The 18,343-nt window shown below is 34.7% G+C and overlaps 1 protein-coding gene across 1 annotated transcript in view; it reads right to left on the reverse strand.

The window, feature by feature from the left end:
* LOC146893408 (uncharacterized) overlaps positions 1-18,343 on the reverse strand; it is a 64,521-nt gene that overhangs the window by 28,761 nt on the left and 17,417 nt on the right. The window contains exons 6-13 of the mRNA XM_087901366.1: positions 12,220-12,250; positions 9,718-9,790; positions 3,318-3,408; positions 1,942-1,970; positions 1,792-1,851; positions 756-759; positions 498-526; positions 347-407 (exon numbers count right to left, since the gene is read on the reverse strand). Of these exons, the coding sequence (XP_087757492.1) occupies positions 347-407; positions 498-526; positions 756-759; positions 1,792-1,851; positions 1,942-1,970; positions 3,318-3,408; positions 9,718-9,790; positions 12,220-12,250 (378 nt within the window). The remainder of the gene's footprint in view (positions 1-346; positions 408-497; positions 527-755; positions 760-1,791; positions 1,852-1,941; positions 1,971-3,317; positions 3,409-9,717; positions 9,791-12,219; positions 12,251-18,343) is intronic.

Genomic DNA, 18,343 nt, shown 5'->3' on the forward strand with positions numbered 1-18,343 from the left:
ATGGCATCTCTCTGAGTCTGCCTACTTTCTCCAAGTATTCATTTAGTTTTGCTGCCTAGCTCCATTCTCCACATCACAAAGTTCAAAGAAGCTGCTTTATTCAATAACCAATAAAAGTAACACATACACAGAAGGGATACCCACATCAAAGCCATGCTTACATTTACAAATAATTCATACGGTCCTTGTGAATATTTTGAAGCACATATGCTACCAGTGAAATGACATTGCTTATGCCAAATCCAACTGTCACTATCATCAAGATATAGTTGGTATTATTAAGACTATGTGCACTTGAAATGTATTAAAATGCGTTGCTCAGAAGAACGTGACTCATGAAATTTACCTCCTTGCAATTGCTGTGGTTCACCCTTGGGTATGGAGATTTGATGAACATGATCTCGCAGCTAAAAGAATTTTGAAATGAGATATTTAATCAATATTTTGAACTTCAATCAACATATAATTATTCAATATAAATATTAAATGAAATTTACCTCTGGATGCAGACATTTGTAGGCCCACACTGAAAGGAAAAGAATATCTAATCAATATCATATTTAATGGGAACTCCAAAACTGTCTTTATGAAGGATTTGAAGGCAATGAGTTCTCATTCCTTTCTTTTAAAATAACACCTATTATTTTACTGTTTATGACAGCTGTTGACAGGAATTAAACACAGCTCTCATACAGGGTGCTGACCAAACATGATGGCTGCATGAAGAAGAATGCACATAGACCTTTATCTCTTACTCAACTGCAAATGAATCAAAGGTCTCAGAATAAGACAAGATACCCTGAATATGCCAGAAGGGAAAGTGTGGAATAGGCTGGAAGTCACTTGTACAGGAAAAGACTTTAGAAGAGACCAACTGTAGTAAAGACCCACATTTAATAAGTGGAACCCCATGAAACTGAAGCCTTCTTTAAGGCAGGATATGTATACAAGGAATAGGATTCTCAATGGCTGCTCCACCATATCATAGTGCTTTTTTAATGTCTTGGCAATGATGAAGCACACATGGGCAGTTCGTATATGGTGGTTCTGTTGAATTTGTCTTTTGGGGTTTTATGGTCTAAGTTGATGAGGATGACTGACCAAGTCTCTTCCTCAAAAGGACCTAAGATTTCATTGCAGATGGTTGTGAATCCCCACGTGATTGTTGGTATTTGAACTCAGGACCTTTGGAAGACCAGAAAGTGCTCTTCACTGCTGAACCATACTTTCAGGGATCAAATGATAGTGTAGGCTGTGTTAAATTACATAGATTTGATATATGATTTATAAATATATTTTCTAATCCTTGTAAAAAATGCAATGCACTATAGATGAAGGTAAGGAGGGCATTCTGAGTTCTAGAACAAGAAAAAAACTGATTTTCTTTTCCGAAGATGTGGTATATTGTAGGATGTTTGGATTAAATAAAATCAGTTAGCTCAAATATGTGTTCTTTGGAAACTTTGAATATAGGTTTGCATTCTGAGAAGTAGATATCAAAAAATCATGTTCAAATATTAGAGAAGTATCATTATTCTTCTGATTGACTTGTATAAGTCACTAATAAACAGAGAGGTTGTACACTGGGAAGGTGAAGGCATGTAAACATTTGTAAATATTTTATAAGACATTGTGAATAGTTTGAGGCATGAATGCCACTAGAGTAATGGCATTGCCTATGAGAAACCCTACCATTGTTAACATCAAGATCTAACAGTTATCAGGATGACTATATGCATTGGAAATATACTAAAATACAATGATCAAGAGAGTGTGACTTGCAAAACTTACCCGGTTGAGATTGTGTGGTTCAGTCTCAGGTTTGGAGATTTGATGACTATAATCCCTCAGCTGAATGAATTTTGAAATGACATATTTATTTAATGTTTTAGACTTCACTCTGCATGTAAGTTTTTAGCATAAATATTAAAAGGCATTTACCTCTGGATGCAGACATTTTTCGGCCCAAACTGTAACAAAAAGAATATATAGTCAGTCTCAAGTAAAATGACAACTCCAAAGCTACCTTTATGAAGGCTGGGAATGACAATGAGTTCTCATTTCTTTTTTTTCAAAATGAACACCTATTATTTACTGTTTAGGACAGCAGGTAACGAAAATATACCAAAATGTATATCTAATGACATATCTGATCTAATGAGAGTTTACCAAGGCCAGTTGGACTGGGACTGAACGAGCACGTGATCCAACCAGATTCTCTGAATGTGGCCGGATTCTCTGAATGTGGCTGGCCAGGAGTCTTTCTGAAAAGCCATTGACAATAACACTGGGACTTGTTTCCTCTGCATATATTGGATTTTTAGGATCCAGTCTATTTGGATACTCACCTTCCTGTACCTGGAGGGAGAGGGGAGGAACTTGAACTTCCCACAGGGCAGGAAACCCTGACTGCTCTTAGCGATGGAGAGGGAGGAGGATGGGGAGTGGGGAGAGTGAGGGGGAGTGGGGAGAGTGAGAGGGTGTTGGGAGGAGGGGCGGAAATGGAAACTTTTATAATTTAATAAACTTTGAAAAAAATAACTTAAAAAAAAGATCAATTAAGGAAATGTCAATTCATGCTTGTGAGATAATGGCAAAAGTGGAACACTTAATCATTACTGTGAGAATGCAAACCAGTACATTTTTTATGGAAATCCCCAGAGGATTTTCTTCAGAAGATGAATATTGATACCCTCTCAATGTCCACCTATACATCTCTCTGGCATATTCCCAAAGGACTCTATATTCTACTACATAAATACCTGCTCATACATGTGCATAATTGGTCTAGTTACAATAGTCACATTTAGGAAACAGCCTAGAGGTCCTTTGACTTTTGAGTATATAATTCAAATGTCATACATTTACATTATTTTGCTTCTATCAAAAAAGTAAAGTATGAAATTTACATATAAATGTACAAAGTTAGAAAAAAACATCGTGAGTGTAGAGGTCAGATTCCAAAATCAAATATTGCATGTATTCCCTTTTATGTGAGTGTTAGCATTTAAGCCTTCAACATATATGCTAAAATCTATACTACAACTATGATTCTGTATCAAGTAAAGGATTTCTGGAGAGGATCACTCAAGTAATAGGAAATAGAATATATAGGAATAGAGAAACAGTATGAGGATAAAATAAGAAGGGCAATGGAAGAGAGAGGGGCATAGTGGGAGTATGGGGATGTAGAATTTACTAAAAGTCTACATGAAAACCATATGGAATCATACTATGCTATTCTATTTGGCTAAAATATCTGTCTCCATGTTTTAAGCCCCTGATCAATGATCTTACAAGATAAGTGTGTACATTACCTTCTTGTGCTTCTGTATTTTCATACTGTTTGGAAGCCATTGTTTGGAAGTCATCTGTACCATTTTGCAGAATATTCTCAGGAATGTCTTGCTAAAATTCATAACAATAATGAAACATAATAATGAGAACATAGCTGAATTTCAATTAAATTAAATTTTTTGTGAATTCAATTAAAGTTAAAAATAAGAGAATGTTTCAAAATCAGAATATTTTCATAGCTAAGCTTATCATGTTCTTTTGATCAACCTGTCTGTTTCTTTCATATAATCACATATGCTAAAAACCAAGGATGGAAGCAGAAATAGAGAATGCTCATCTATAGAATTCAACAAGGAACAAAACTCATGAAATGGAGCTTATATTCCTAACCAAAACTGAATCATACCTTTACAAAACATATTTAAATAATCATGATGTGTCCTTCCTATACTAAAGCACTTTATTTTAAGAACCATTCTTTGACAAAATAAATTTAGTATGAGTATAAGATGCTTAGAGTGAGAAAATAAAGACTATGTCATGGGGAGAAAAACTGAATTATTTTAGAATCAGTTTTGTTTACAAAAAGTTGGATATACAAAGGAAAACTAGTTTTGTCAAATTTTAGAGAGAGAAAATAGATTTAGAAAATTAAAAAGCAAAAATACTCTTTTTAAACAATTAGAGATAGAGAAAAATAGTTTCACAAAATTTTAAAGGAATCAGTGGATCTTTTTTGTTTCTATAAACCATATTTCTATAAAACATTCAATAAAATCATAAATTCTTCCACAGTGAATAGAGGGTATCATTAGAGCATAACAAGCATCAATATGAAGGAAAGCATTAGAATATTTACTTGATGTCAGGAATCATCCAGGTACTTACTTATACTTGACAATAGGAGAGGAGATATCCTTTTGCAATTATACACTCACCCTTTTAATGCATCAATATGAGGTAGGAAAGACAATTTAAAATTCAAGCAGATTCCCTAGTCTTTAAATATCATAACAATGAAATAGCATAACATTGGTGGTTATCATATTATATTTAAGTCACATGAACTGGTAGCCTTAAACAGAAAGATTTTGTGATGAAACATCAGTGTTATTATGACAGTGGAGGACTTGTAAGTCTTAGATACTGTTGAAATACACATCAGTCTGCCCCTAACATTTATCAAATAGATAAAGAAATCAATAATAAAGTCTATATTGACTGTATCCTGAAATCAACCTTAAAGAATTTATGGATAGCTATTCACAATAAGCCTAGAAGGACAGCATGTATGGTTGAATGGTAGAGAATTTGATTGAATTCACTAATTCCAAAGCTGACTCAATAATTAACAAAACAAAAAGGAAGAAACCTGCACACTATAATCATAGGTGACCTAGTACACCCAGAATCAGGATACCTAAATTCCTGGATCTCACAGTGATGCTTGAGATTTAAATGAGCACTGAAACTTCTTTGTATACATTTTTTAAAACTTGAAATGTTAAATATGATGTAAAGAATTTGAGGATAAATATTCTAAGTGCAAAATAAGATGAAATTGAAATTAGGTACCAGGGGCCTGTTTCTAGAACTGGGTATAATTGGTGCAAACCATGTATTCTTCAAATATCTGAAGAGTTTTCCTCCAGTTGTGCTTTAAAAATTTTACATGTACAATATATTTTGATATTTTCCAATCCAATGTCTTCTAGATTGTTCCCTATATTCCTACACATCCAAGTTCATAATCTTTCTCTCTTAAATCTATACCCAAATTGAAAGTACAAACTTATAACCAATAGACAAAAATGCTACAAGCAAAAACAACAGCCCCCAATGATACCACAATCACAAAATCCAACAGTGTTTGCTTTGTGTTGTTCTACCACTGCTGGTCATAGTGTCTGTTCTTGAGTGTCTTTGACTTACTCAGTTGTTAGCTGCTCCTGCATTTCCTGGCCACCCAGACCCAAAATAATTACACAGAATCTATAGCCACAGCGCTGCTTGGCCTATTAGGTTAGGTTTCTTATTGACTATTTCTTACATCTTGAATTAAACCATTTCTATGAATCTGTGCATCACCACGAGGTCATGGCCTACTGGCAAGGTTCTAGCGTCTGTCCTTTTCAGCAATTACATGGCATCTCTCTGACTCTGCCTTCTTTCTCCCAGCATTCAGTTAACTTTTCCTGTCTAGTTCTATTCTGCCCTATCACAGGACAAAGTGGCTTCTTCATTCATTAACTAAAAGTATTCACAGCATACTGACAGGAATCACAAATCACCTCTCCTTTTCTGTCTAAATAAAGAGGAAGGTTTTAACTTTAGCATAGTAAAATTATATATAAAACTGGTATCAAGCAAGATTATAATTACTATGTTTATAGATTTTATTGTTTATCATAACTAAGGAAAATTATAATTGTAACTATCTTCAATTCCATCAAAGACTCCAGAAAGATATAAAATTACCTAAATTAACAGGAAGTGCTTTGTAAACAACTTCCAACACTCTAGAATTGATAGAGTCATTTTGGGACAGTCACCCAAGATTCTTCTGTAATCTTGTGTCATCCATTTTTAAACTACAGGCAAGTGTATCTGGCAGACTTTTCCATGAAGCAGGAAATTTGAAGATCTGTTCTTCCTTGTAATGGCAAAGTCCATCAGTTGCTTCTTTCTTTCTCCTGCAGAATGTCTGACAGACTCTTTCATGAAGCAGGAACCCTGAAGAACTATCTTACCCTCTTTACTCAAGTTCACCAGTCATTTTTCTATGAATACTTTTGTTCAGGTCATACAGCATAACATCAAGCAGTACAGGCAAAGGCAGTTTCTTGTCCAAATGGCTAACAAAGTCTGTAAGGAGCTTTTTTGATGCCCATTATCTTTTTGAAGTAGATTAATGTTGCCAGGAGCAGATGTTTCTCATGTCATGAAAAGTCTTAAGTTCTTAAAACATTTTAAATGCCATATTCTATTAGTCTTTGAAAGGTTTGAAGAATATCTGGTCATTTGAAATACATCTCTGTATATACACAAACATATATATGTGTGTGTATATACAGATATATATATGTGTGTGTGTGTGTGTGTGTGTGTCTTTCAACATGTGTTTATTACAAATTACATTTTAAATGAGCTGTACAAACAAAATACCTTAATCGAGAGCAGAAATATACATACAACAAAATTGACCTTAAATTTGTAGCAATAAACCAAGATCCATACCAAGGCAAAGTATTCATCTCTATAGCATATCTCCCTTTAAATGTTATATATATATATATAATTATATAATAAATTGTATAATAAAATATATATTATTTATATATATTATTTATATGTATAAACATGACAGATGCCAGGCCCATTGTCCCATTTTCAGGTCTATGTTGCAGTTAAGCAAGTTGTAGCCCTCTGCTCACAAACGCCATTTAAATGCTCCATAGTCAGGCCTCCTGAAATTATCAGAGCCATTGTGCTGGTGAACCAGGAAGACATTGTTTTTAAAGAAGCCAAGCAGCTTTATTACATGTCTCTTAATGGAGCCGCAGCACCCTTACTCACCGAGAGACCATAGGAAATAATTGTGTCTACCAAGAAACTGTGCTAAAATCTCTGCGTGAGTGTGTGTGTGTGTGTGTGTGTGTGTGTGTGTGTGTATACATGTATGCATTTGTGTGTATGTGTGTGTAGAATTCCTTTTCAAGTTTTCTTTGGTTTTTGTGTGGGTGTAGTTACCCATGTTGGCACCAATTTGTTGGTGGAGCCTGCTTGTTCGTTCCTAGCTGCCCAGACTCGAAATGATCACAGAAACTATATTAATTAAATCACTGCTTGTCCAATATCAAGATAGCTCTTAAATCTTAAATTAACCCATTTTTATTAATCTGTGTATTGCCACGTGGCACCCATCTCCTCTGACAGCTACGTGGTGTCTTTGACTCTGCATTCTTTCTCACAGCATTCAGTTTAGTTTCCTTGCCTAGCTCTATTTTGCCCTATCACAGGTCAAAGCAGCTTCTTTTTTCCATTAATCAATGGTATTCACAACATAATGAGGGGAGTCACACATCACCCAGTGATACTCCCAGTAGAAGGCTGAATTTCCTTTTGCCAACAAGTATCAATTGCAAAGAGTATCCTGGTAATGTGTAGCAACCTGTACCATCTACCACCTCTCCATGCTGGTACCTTGCTTGGTCAGAACCTGTGCAGGTCAACTGTGTACTGACACAGTCTCTGAGCTCTTATGTTCATTGGTCTTGGTCATGTCTTTCATGGATGACACTGGTTCTTTGACCTTCTCCATAACCACTGCCTCTTAGAATCATCCCACTTCCTTTATTACACAAAAGCTGAGCCTTGAAACTTCAGGTTTGATTAAAACATCCAATTTACACTAGGTAGTCTAAAGTCTCTCACTCTCTGCATTCTGACCAGTTGTTGGTCTCTCTGCTGATTTCCCATTACTGCAAGAGAAAACTTCTCTGAAAAGGATTGGGCAACGCAATGAATATGGGTTTAGTGATATGACTTGGTTTCATGTTATATTCCTTTAGCAGAATGGTAGTAGTAAGTTTGAATGTAGGGCCATACCCCTTCTAGTTACAAGTTCATGGCCTCTTTAAGAGTAGCAGGTTTGTATTCCATCTCATGCAGTCCTTATATCCAACCAAAATGTGATTCATTACACCCATAACATTTGTGTTGCTATGGGACCATCATATGTTGCTGGAAGGTTACTGTTGTATGTCACAGGGTTGTAGCTGGTGATAATGATGATAATATTTCTCCTCTGGAAGAATGAAGTGCACCTTCCAGCTCATGAACATTTGTTGGCAAGTGTGGGGATTCTAGATGAGCACCAATCCATCTTTTCTATGTAAAATAAATTACTATGTGGTTTATTAAGCAATAGAACCTTCCTGTTAGTTTGTGGACTATGACCAATGGCCTTGTCCATAGCCTGTTATGTCTTAAGAATTCTATGTGGCTACAGCATCTTCAACAAATGGTTCAGGTCAAATTGGATGGCTGCACACAGAAGATCTAAAATGATCCATATATATCACCTTGCATGCATTTCAATTGCAAATGGATCAAGGGCTTAAACATAAGACCATAAATTCTGATTGAGAAGGAATAAAATGTCTGGAAAAAGCTTTTCTGTTTCAGGCAATGAGCTCTGTACTCTGGTACAATAGCAATAGCACGGTTATTAAGACCCAAAACAAGCAATTGGAACCTTGTGAAGCTGAAACGCTTCTGAAAGTAAAGGACAGCATCATGCAAACAAAGTAGAATAATAATGAACAGACCATTGCCAATTATACATCTGATAGGGAAATTAGCATCTAAACCACCAAGAACTAAGTAATTGCACATTTTAAAAACAGGGTGCAGATCTAAGCAGAGTTCTCAAAATATGGAACACAAAGGGCTGAAAAATTCTTCAGGAAATCTTCAACGTACTTAGTCATCAAATAAATGTAATTCTAAGCCACTTTGAATTTCATTTTACCTAAGTCACAATGGCTAAGATCAATAAAACAAATGACAGCTCATTTGGGGCTGATGCAAGGAAAGGGAAACGCTTGTTCCTTGCTGAAGGACATGCAAACTTGTGCAAGTATATGAAGAGCTGTAAAGCATTCTCTTTTGTACCTCATTATATATCCACAGAAAACCTGAGATGGAGCTCATTATGTCCAGGCAGTACTGGACCTCATGGAATGTTAAACCTGCCTCTGTTATCTGAATTCAAGGATAAAGAGTGTGTGCCATGATGTCTGGCTCTCACATATCATGAAAGCAAATAACGAAAAGCTATCATTACACTAACTTTGAGAGAAAGATACTGAATTTCTAAATTTTGCAGACTTTAGTACTTTTTTCTAAATGAGGTATCAAGACACAGAAAACTCTTTAAAAGTTAGTATCATAAGCAAAAGATTTTTTTACAAAGAACTTTAAGTAATGTTAATTTCTGTCCTCTTTGATACATGGTTTTAAAATATGAGCTATTGATGAGATATGTTAAGTAACAAAACAGACTATTCCACGTATTTAGAAGAGCCTAAAAATTATGAAAGTCATGCTATGAGAAATAAAAATCAAACCACTACTGTTTATTTGTCCAAATATCCTGAAAGTTAAAATTCCCATCACCGTAGTTATACTATACAAGTATAATTTTTCTGTGGATACTTATCTCATTTTGGCTTAATTATCTTAAGGTGTTCATTAAGTTTTGGCCTTTTTAACAGTCAATACATTAATACTGTCATAAATTTACTAAAAGTCTAGTCAATTATCCATCTAAATTTTGACAACTGCTATGTTCTAACTTGTCAAACTCCACAAAGGAGAAATTCAGCACAAGAATTTATCACAAAAAGGTGTGATTACCTGAGTTTCCAAATTAACTCTGTCCTCAGTTCTTGAACACATAGAAATCGGTGACTCCGAATTGAAGTGATGTCTTCAAAACAAAGGTACACAGCAAAATATGTGAGTAGTGGTCAAACACTTCCCCCAACTGTTTAGTTATTACAATAGTAAATGGTATTTCTATTGTTATTACACATCTGGTTTATAAAATTTGTTCAGTTGCTACTTTGTGCCTCCACTTCCCCTAATCTCTGTACTTGTTAAGAAAGATTCTTCTACATCAAATAGTGTCAGTCAACCTATTTCTGGAACCTCAAAATCGTTTGTTTTAAAAACTGTCTGCCCTGATGCTTGCACACAAATTACAATCAATTGTTCATATACTCTTTCATCATTATTTTAAGTAAAACTAATAGCCCCAAATAAAGCAAAATAACAAAGTGCCCTCATTCTACTCTATTAACAAAGCACCAAGCTATTTAACTAATAAATGGAAGCCTTCATTACTCAGCATGGAAAATAATCATTAAAAGGAAACCATCCCATCCGTTCATTGTAAAACAGCTAATGAAGTCATGAAAAACATGTAAAATCCTTGACCACTAAAGTTATAAGCAAGCAAACAAATGTACACATCGAGGTTAGGGATGTTTTTATAGGGGTGTAAGAAGATTGCAATATAAATATTCAGTTGTGATTCCTCCATGGTGCAGGCTTATTCCAAAACTACCAAGCACTTAAAAACCTTCATATGTACTTGGTTGATGGCAGAGACTTCTAGAAAAACAGATGCCTTGTACTTTTGCCTCTGTTTCCCTCTATATTCTCTAAACAGCTTCCTTCCATACAATACCACTTCCTTGTTCCCTCTTCTGCAGTCTTCAGTGATGCTCTCCAGCTATTACATATTCATCCCAGGAAGGCACAGTTTTCTGAAAGTATAGGCTCAAAGAAACTGAAAGGCAGCAAGTTCTCTGGTTCCAGCAAATAAGCCAAAGGATCAGCAACATATATCCCAAGTCTATACATGTTACTAATTTCTAAAATTACATTTCTCCACATTCCAATCTGGAAAAGATACATAAGACTTTGGCAAAGATAACAAAAAGAAGCAGCAGAGAATTTTTATTCAGCTCTTTGAAGCCCTTGGTACTGATCTTTCTCTAGCATGCCTTCTGTGACACCACATTCCTCTTTTCCATAAAGACTCATGTTGCCCAAGTAAGGTTCACTAGGAGAACCTGGATAGTGGCATTTCTATCAATTAAGCACTAAAGGTTTCATAGTTTTCAAATTGCTTTCATGCCTATCCAGTCCTAGATGATTTTCATCATTCTTTGTCCTATGTAAATGATTTTGTGGTAAAAAGATCATCATGAGTTCAAACTCTTAGTAGTATTGATCTCCATGATGCTCATTTTGAAATTGTCCTTCCACTGAAAAGACATTTAAATCATCCACCACTGGACTCACTTTTTAATGCCATTCTTGTTCTTTTTCACTGGGAACACTTGACCCACTCCCATATTTTGTACTGAAATATCAGCCAAATACTGATCAGCAAGGACAGGTCTTTTAGTGAAGGAACACATGTGGATCTAAAATGGGTCATTTGTATATCCACCATCACAGAATTTGTTTTTTAACTTTAGATTCTCCATAAAAATAACTGTTTTCATACAAAGGTGAATCTAGGTTGCTGTGCTCAGATTTTTTTTTTATTTGAGATCTGGGATTCTCTAGTAAAACAATAAGCAACATCTGGCAGTTAAAAATTCTAAACTACACATCCAGAAACATGAAGAAAAATAAATGTACAGTAAAAATTTCAAGGTGCGTAAAGTCACAGGGAAACAAAGACTTGACAAAAAGAACAAACGTTCCTCACTCAAAAGGTCCAGTAATTTGATGAAAAAAATACATGAGTTAAAAATGTCCTTTAAAAAGATGCTCAATGTGATAAACAGAACTTGGTGAAGGTGGACATGCACTACCATTCTTATAAGCCTTCTCTCTTCTTGCTCATTTCAAAACTATGGCACAATGGACATAATTATGAGAGGTTTTCCCCTCTAATCTTTGACAGCAGTACAATGTACTCATGTAGTGTCTACCAGCAACTTTCAAAAGGTTAACACAAACTATGGAGTTATGGGTATGTTTCTCAGGAAAACTCTAACCCAGATTTGAGTCATAAGAAAACTGGCTTTCTATGTGTGACCAACTCAAAATAGTCAGAGGAGGAAGAGAATGAATAGGTTGACAGTTCAGTCATGAGTTGGAAATTTGTTAACTAAGAGATCATGGAATTAATAAAACTCTCTAGATGTCCTCTGCTACAGTAATAAGACACTTAGTCATAAGGATATAAATCCATTAAACATGTGATTTTATTAATACATCATGTACATTAATTGAGTCAGATGGAATCTAGTGAATAACATTCAGTAAACACTAGCTTTCTTTAACCTGGTTCTAATTACAATTTAATATTGATATTCAAAGACCTTAAAATCTTACCCTGTTGAAAAGATGTCATTAGGTTGATTTCCTATGATTGAATCAATAGTAAAAACATAAATCAGTAAATTAGTTTATAAAATATAATATTTATAAATATAGAATGTTCTTGAGTAAATTGATATCTATAGTACTGAAATATACAAAATGCATCAAGAAATCTTTATCTCTATTGTACTCTTTTACTTTGAGTAAAAGAATGAAAGAAATTAGTATTTGATACCATAAAGTATGTGGCCATGTACAGTGACAACAATTCTGATCAACGACAAAGCGGGCCATTACTCAGATCAGTGCCTGTCATAAATAAGTAGCAAAGAGACTATTTTTTCTGGAATAATGATAGTATAATTAATCCGAAGACAGTATAAGTATTTTGTTATGACACAACAAGTCTTTCCCAGATAAAAGGGTGCACTTCTTCAGGTAGGGATTGAACAGTATATCAGAGAGAACGTGAATCAATGATCATCATAACTTTCAATCTTTTCTAAAATGATGGAAATCTACAATGTTTCTCCTAAAGACTTGCAATGTATCAGAAAAGAAAGGTTAGAGGTACAAGGAGAGGTGAAATCAATGCTGCCTGCCCTCTCTGGTTGCCTCTGAGGTTAGGTCGTGATGAGCTATTTTTAGATCTGACTGCAATTCCCATTCTTACCTATGATGCAGTGAGGTAAAACCTAAATTGCTATTGTCATCACCCGTGGACATAACCACTAGTTAAATCATCTCCTGAATAAACTATCTACTCTGCACATTGCTCATATACAGTACTGGGAAAGCTAGGCCTGAGAAAGTCACTATGGAGGTTGGTTTATTATAAAATTATAACTACATATGTAGATATGCACATATATCACTTAATAACTCGCTCAAGGTCTTTCTACTGGGACAGAAAACTACTTTTCCACTTCTTGAAGCATCACAATTCCTGACTTCACGCTCTTCTAATGAGCTACAGTACTAAAAGTAGCCTGGTATTGGCATAAAAATAGACAGGACGACTAATGAAATTGAATTGAAGACTCAGATATCAATCCACACACCTACAAACACCTAATTTTTGATAAAGAAGCTAAAAATATAAAATGGAAAAAAGAAAGCATATTCAGGAAATGGTCCAAGCACAATGTGGACATCAAGATGTCAAAGAATGCAAATAGAACCATATCTATTGCCATGCACAAAGCTCAAGTCCAAATGGATCAAAGACCGCTATATAAAACAAACCACAGTGAACCTTATAGAAGAACCTTATAGAAGAGAAAGTGGCAAGTACACTTGAATGCTTTGGCATGGGAGACCACTTTCTAAATATAATCCAAATAACACAGACATTGAGAGCAACAATAAATAAATGGGAACTCCTGAAACCAAGAAGCTTCTTTAAAGCAAAAGACATTGCCAACAAGACAAAATGGTAGCCTACAGATTGGGAAAAATTCTTCACCAACCCCACATCAGACAGAGGACTGATCTCCAAAATATACAAAAAGCTCGAGAAACTTGACATCAAAAGAACAAATAATTCAATAAAAAAAACAGGGTACAGACCTAAACAGAGAACTCTCAACAGATGAAACACAAAAGGCTAAAAGACACTTAAGGAAATGCTCAACATCCTTAGCCCTCAGAGAAATGCAAAGCTAAAAAACTGAAATTACACCTCATACCTGTCAGAATGGGCAAGTTCAAAAACACTGACAACAGACTGTACTGGAGATGATATGGGGCAAAGTGAATGCACCTCCATTGCTTGTGGGTGTGAAAATTTGTACAACTGCTTTGGAAATCAGTATGGCAATTTCTTAGAGAATTAGAAACAATCTACTTCAAGACATGTCAATACCACTGTTGGGTATATAACCAAAGGATGCTCAATCAATCCACAAGAAAATGTCAACTATGTTCATTGCACCATTATTCATAATGGCTAGAACCTGGAAACAAACTGAAGAATAGATAAAGAAAATGTGGAACATTTAAGCAATGGAGTACTACACAGTGGTAAAAACTAACGACATCTTGAAATTTGCAGGCAACTGGATGGATCTAGGAAAAAAAGCAAATTGAGTGAGTTAACCCAGAAAGATATATATAATATGTATTCACTCATAAGTGACTTTTAAAGATGAAGCAAAGGAAAAAAACCACAGCTTCAGAGAACCTAGACAACAAAAAGTACCCAATGAGAGATATACATGGATTTAAATAGAAAGGAGAAAAAGACAAGGTCTCCTGAGTAAATTGAGAATGTGGTGGTCATGGGAGAGGGTAGGAGGAGGTAGGTGGTGAAGAGTGGGAAGAGGAGAAAAATGTGTAGCTCAATAAAACCATAAAAAGAGGAAATTTAAATAAAAAAGAAAAGAGAAAAATGAATATATATACATATATATACATATATATGTACATATATATACATACACACACACACACATATATATATATGTGTGTGTGTGTATGTATATATATAAAACCACCAAAAAAGAAAGAAAAGGAAACTAGTTCTCCTTTCATATAAAACAAGAAAGAAAACACATGGGATATTATCGATATTGCCCTTCCTATGGAAAAATGAGGATTGAAAATGTTCCCAAGTGATAGAGCCCCTGTCTTATAAAAATGGATTGAATAGTGATATATACCACAGATATCACTCACAACAAAAGCAGAATTTAAATCTGGCATGGTTAAACTGACTTCAACTTTTCTTTTTCATAAAAAGCAGAGGTTCATTTTTGCATCACCTATAGTATTCACATTCTAAACGTTATTGCACATGGAAAACTCATGTGAGAGACTTGACTGCAGTTTAGAAAACTATGATCATGTTAGATTGACTTTCAGGGCTCAAGAGTCTATATGGCAACACAGAGCAGGAAGATCTAGTTAGTGGTATGTTGCAAAAACATGTAACCACTGTTGTCCACCCTTCTTATGAATGAGATATCTAAAGAACTAAGAATTTTGTATCATGGAAAGTTCACCTTATTTTTGATGATAAGCAAAAAGAAAAAGGAAAATAGTGTCACTGGAGTAGCAGATGCATAGAACCCCTTCCTCTTAAAAATGAAACCTTGGGTTCAATGCCTCACAGATAGAAATATTAATTTTTTAGTTATACATTTAGGAACCCTATCACTACCATATAGAAGAGCAGGGGGGTAATTACCATGTTTTTAAACATTTTAGTAATAATAAATGTTATGTTTGTCTAAATACAAAATTGCAATAGTTTTAGGTTTGTTTGCCACCTTTCTTGATTAAGTCTCTCTACACCTTTGCCCCAACCAACACCATCTATAAACCCAGATCCCAGCTTACAACCCTCTGGGTTTGTGAGTCTCCATTGCTGGGTAAGTCTCTTCTTCCTTGTCCCACTCCACTATGCCTCACTTCTGTTTTTGACCCCACATGTTTTACTTTAGACATTCAAGAAGCATGGTTTCCATTTTTTCCCATATACCTTTGCTGACTAGATTGTTACTTCATTCTCTCTAGAAGCCAACAAGCTTGTTCCAGACCCAATGCTGTGACCCTCTATTTGATCATGATCTTGGATGGCTAAGTCACTTATTCCCCTTTCTGTCCCCTCACACTTTCCCTTTGGGTCCATCATCATACACAAAGAAGTAGATCCAGAACAATGGCTGAAAAAATGATATTACTGAAAGCTTCAATATCCCAATTAGAAAGATCAGAGGAAAGTCTTACCAATCTAATGAATCAAATAAAAGACAGAATATGAGGATGTAAGTAAAAAGTAGAAAATTTAGACAAAATTATCAAAAATATGAAAAAATAAAAAGGCACACTAAAGGATCAGGCACAAAATTTGAGATATCTTCAAAGGATCAAATCTTTGAATTATATATGCATAAAAGAGCAAAAAGAATTCTATATCAATATCATAGACCTGATTTATGAAAATATCATAGAGGGCTTTTTCACCCAGGTAAGGCAAGATACACACATACTGAAATGAGAATTAAACAAAATCCAAATCAGACAAGATCAGAAAAGAAGAATACAAAACATATAGTAGTAAAACCTCTAAAATACGGGACTAGTAAAAATATTTAAAGATACAAGTAAAGAGAGCATGCAAATCATTGAGAAATGAAAAGTGACCTGAGCAACCTCTGATTTATCAAATGGAACTCTGAAAACCAGAAGAACCTGAAGTAATGAACATTAAATATTAAAGGACCGTGTATGGCAACCAGTACTCATGTGCCCAGTGAAACTGTCTGCCTTAGCTGAAGGAGAAACAAAAATTTTGCATGATATCAGCAACCAAAAATATTCATATCAAATAAAAAAATTCTAAACAGACTACCGAGCCAACACTTCTAACTGAAGAGAGGAAGAAGTGTAAGAGGAGACTTTCAGAAAGGAAACAAACAAAGGGATAATTTAAGGAAATACAAAGGACACTGAGCATCATAAAACAGAAAGGAAAGAAAATATTCCAGTTGAGGCACAGCTTTCAAATATCAATGGCCTCAACACTCCAACCACTCCTATCAAAAGACAAAGGTTACCTAAACAAATTAAGAAACAAAATCCAAATATCTATTGTCTACACAAAAGCTCATCTTAGTTTTATAGTCAGGTACTATCTTATAATGAATGTACAGAAAAAGTTTCATAAGTAAATGATATCAGCAAACAAGCAGGTATTGCTGTCCTAATATCTGGAATATAGTTATCATACTAAAATGAATCAGGAAAGACAAATGTGTACTTCATACTCATTAAAGTGCCAATTAAGAAAAATTAGAAGACTTTACAAATATATACACTTATCAAATTTGGGTGCACCCAATTTCATAAGAAAAATCTAATGGAATGAAAGGTGCAGATCAATACAGATTCAATAAGAGCAGATTATTTCAAATATCATTTTTTCAATAAATGGGTATAAAGAGAAAATATAAATGAAGAAACCTCAGAACTAAATGATATTCTCATTCAAGAACCTAACAGATAATTAAAAGAATATTCCACCTAAACATCAAATAATATTTAATTCACCCAGCAGCTCATAGAGGGTTGTTTTAAATAGAGCATATGTTTAGAGACAAAGGAAACCTTAAAAAGTGCAGAAAATTGAAAAATGCCATGTATTCCTTATGACCATTGGATAATAAAAGATAAAATTGACAACAAAGGAAACTCTAGTATGCATTTATACAAATAAATGGTCTAGTGATGCAGCTCAAGAATTTGGAAAAAGAAAAACAAGCAAGCCCTTAAACAGAAGATGGCAAAGAATAATAAGAAATAAAGTAAATAAAAGCAAAGAAAACAATGCAAAGAACCAAGAGCTGTTTTTCTAAGAAGATTAAACATGATCCACAGACTCACTCACAAGAATCTTCTCTTCTTTGTAGCAAACAGACCATCACCAGAATGTACGAGTGGATATAAAACAGAGTTCAACAGAGACCAAGTGTGTGTGTGTGTGTGTGTGTGTGTGTGTGTGTGTGTGTGTGCGCGTGTGCGTGTGTGTGTGTGTGTGTACACTTACCAATAACAATGGAATAAGAGACTATCAATTTTATCAATCTGAGATTTGAGAGAACATGGAAGAATCCTGAGCATGGTGAGTGCTGGAGGGAAGAAGAGGAAGTGGGGAAGTGACGTAATTATACTTTATTTAAAATGCATAGAATAAAACTTTCCTTTAAATAACATACATAGGAAAGAAAGTCATGAGATGATTTAATATTTTGTCTTATTTTACTTGTACAAATCAGATTTTCTGTGATATGTATAACAGAACAGTCATGCTCACTTACTGCAATAAACTCATTCAAACTGTGAAACAAAAATGTGTTCTTTATAGGAGTATAATGTGTGTGAGTGGCTGAAAAGACAACTTAGAAGTTAACAGCACATGTTACTCTTTGAAAGAACCTGGGTTTAGTTCCCAGAATCTATGCGGTATTTTACAATCATCTGTGACTCCATTTCCACAGAATACAACAGCATCTTCTCAGTGTCACAAGAACCAGACATGAACAAGGTATACATGCCTTATGTACCTGCAGGCAAACCCTCACACATAAGATTAAATCAATAAATAAAATGAAGAATTCTAATATAGTATACTATT

This window comes from Myodes glareolus, chromosome 24, assembly GCF_982192425.1.
Source record: "Myodes glareolus chromosome 24, mMyoGla1.1, whole genome shotgun sequence".
NCBI lineage: Eukaryota > Metazoa > Chordata > Mammalia > Rodentia > Cricetidae > Myodes > Myodes glareolus.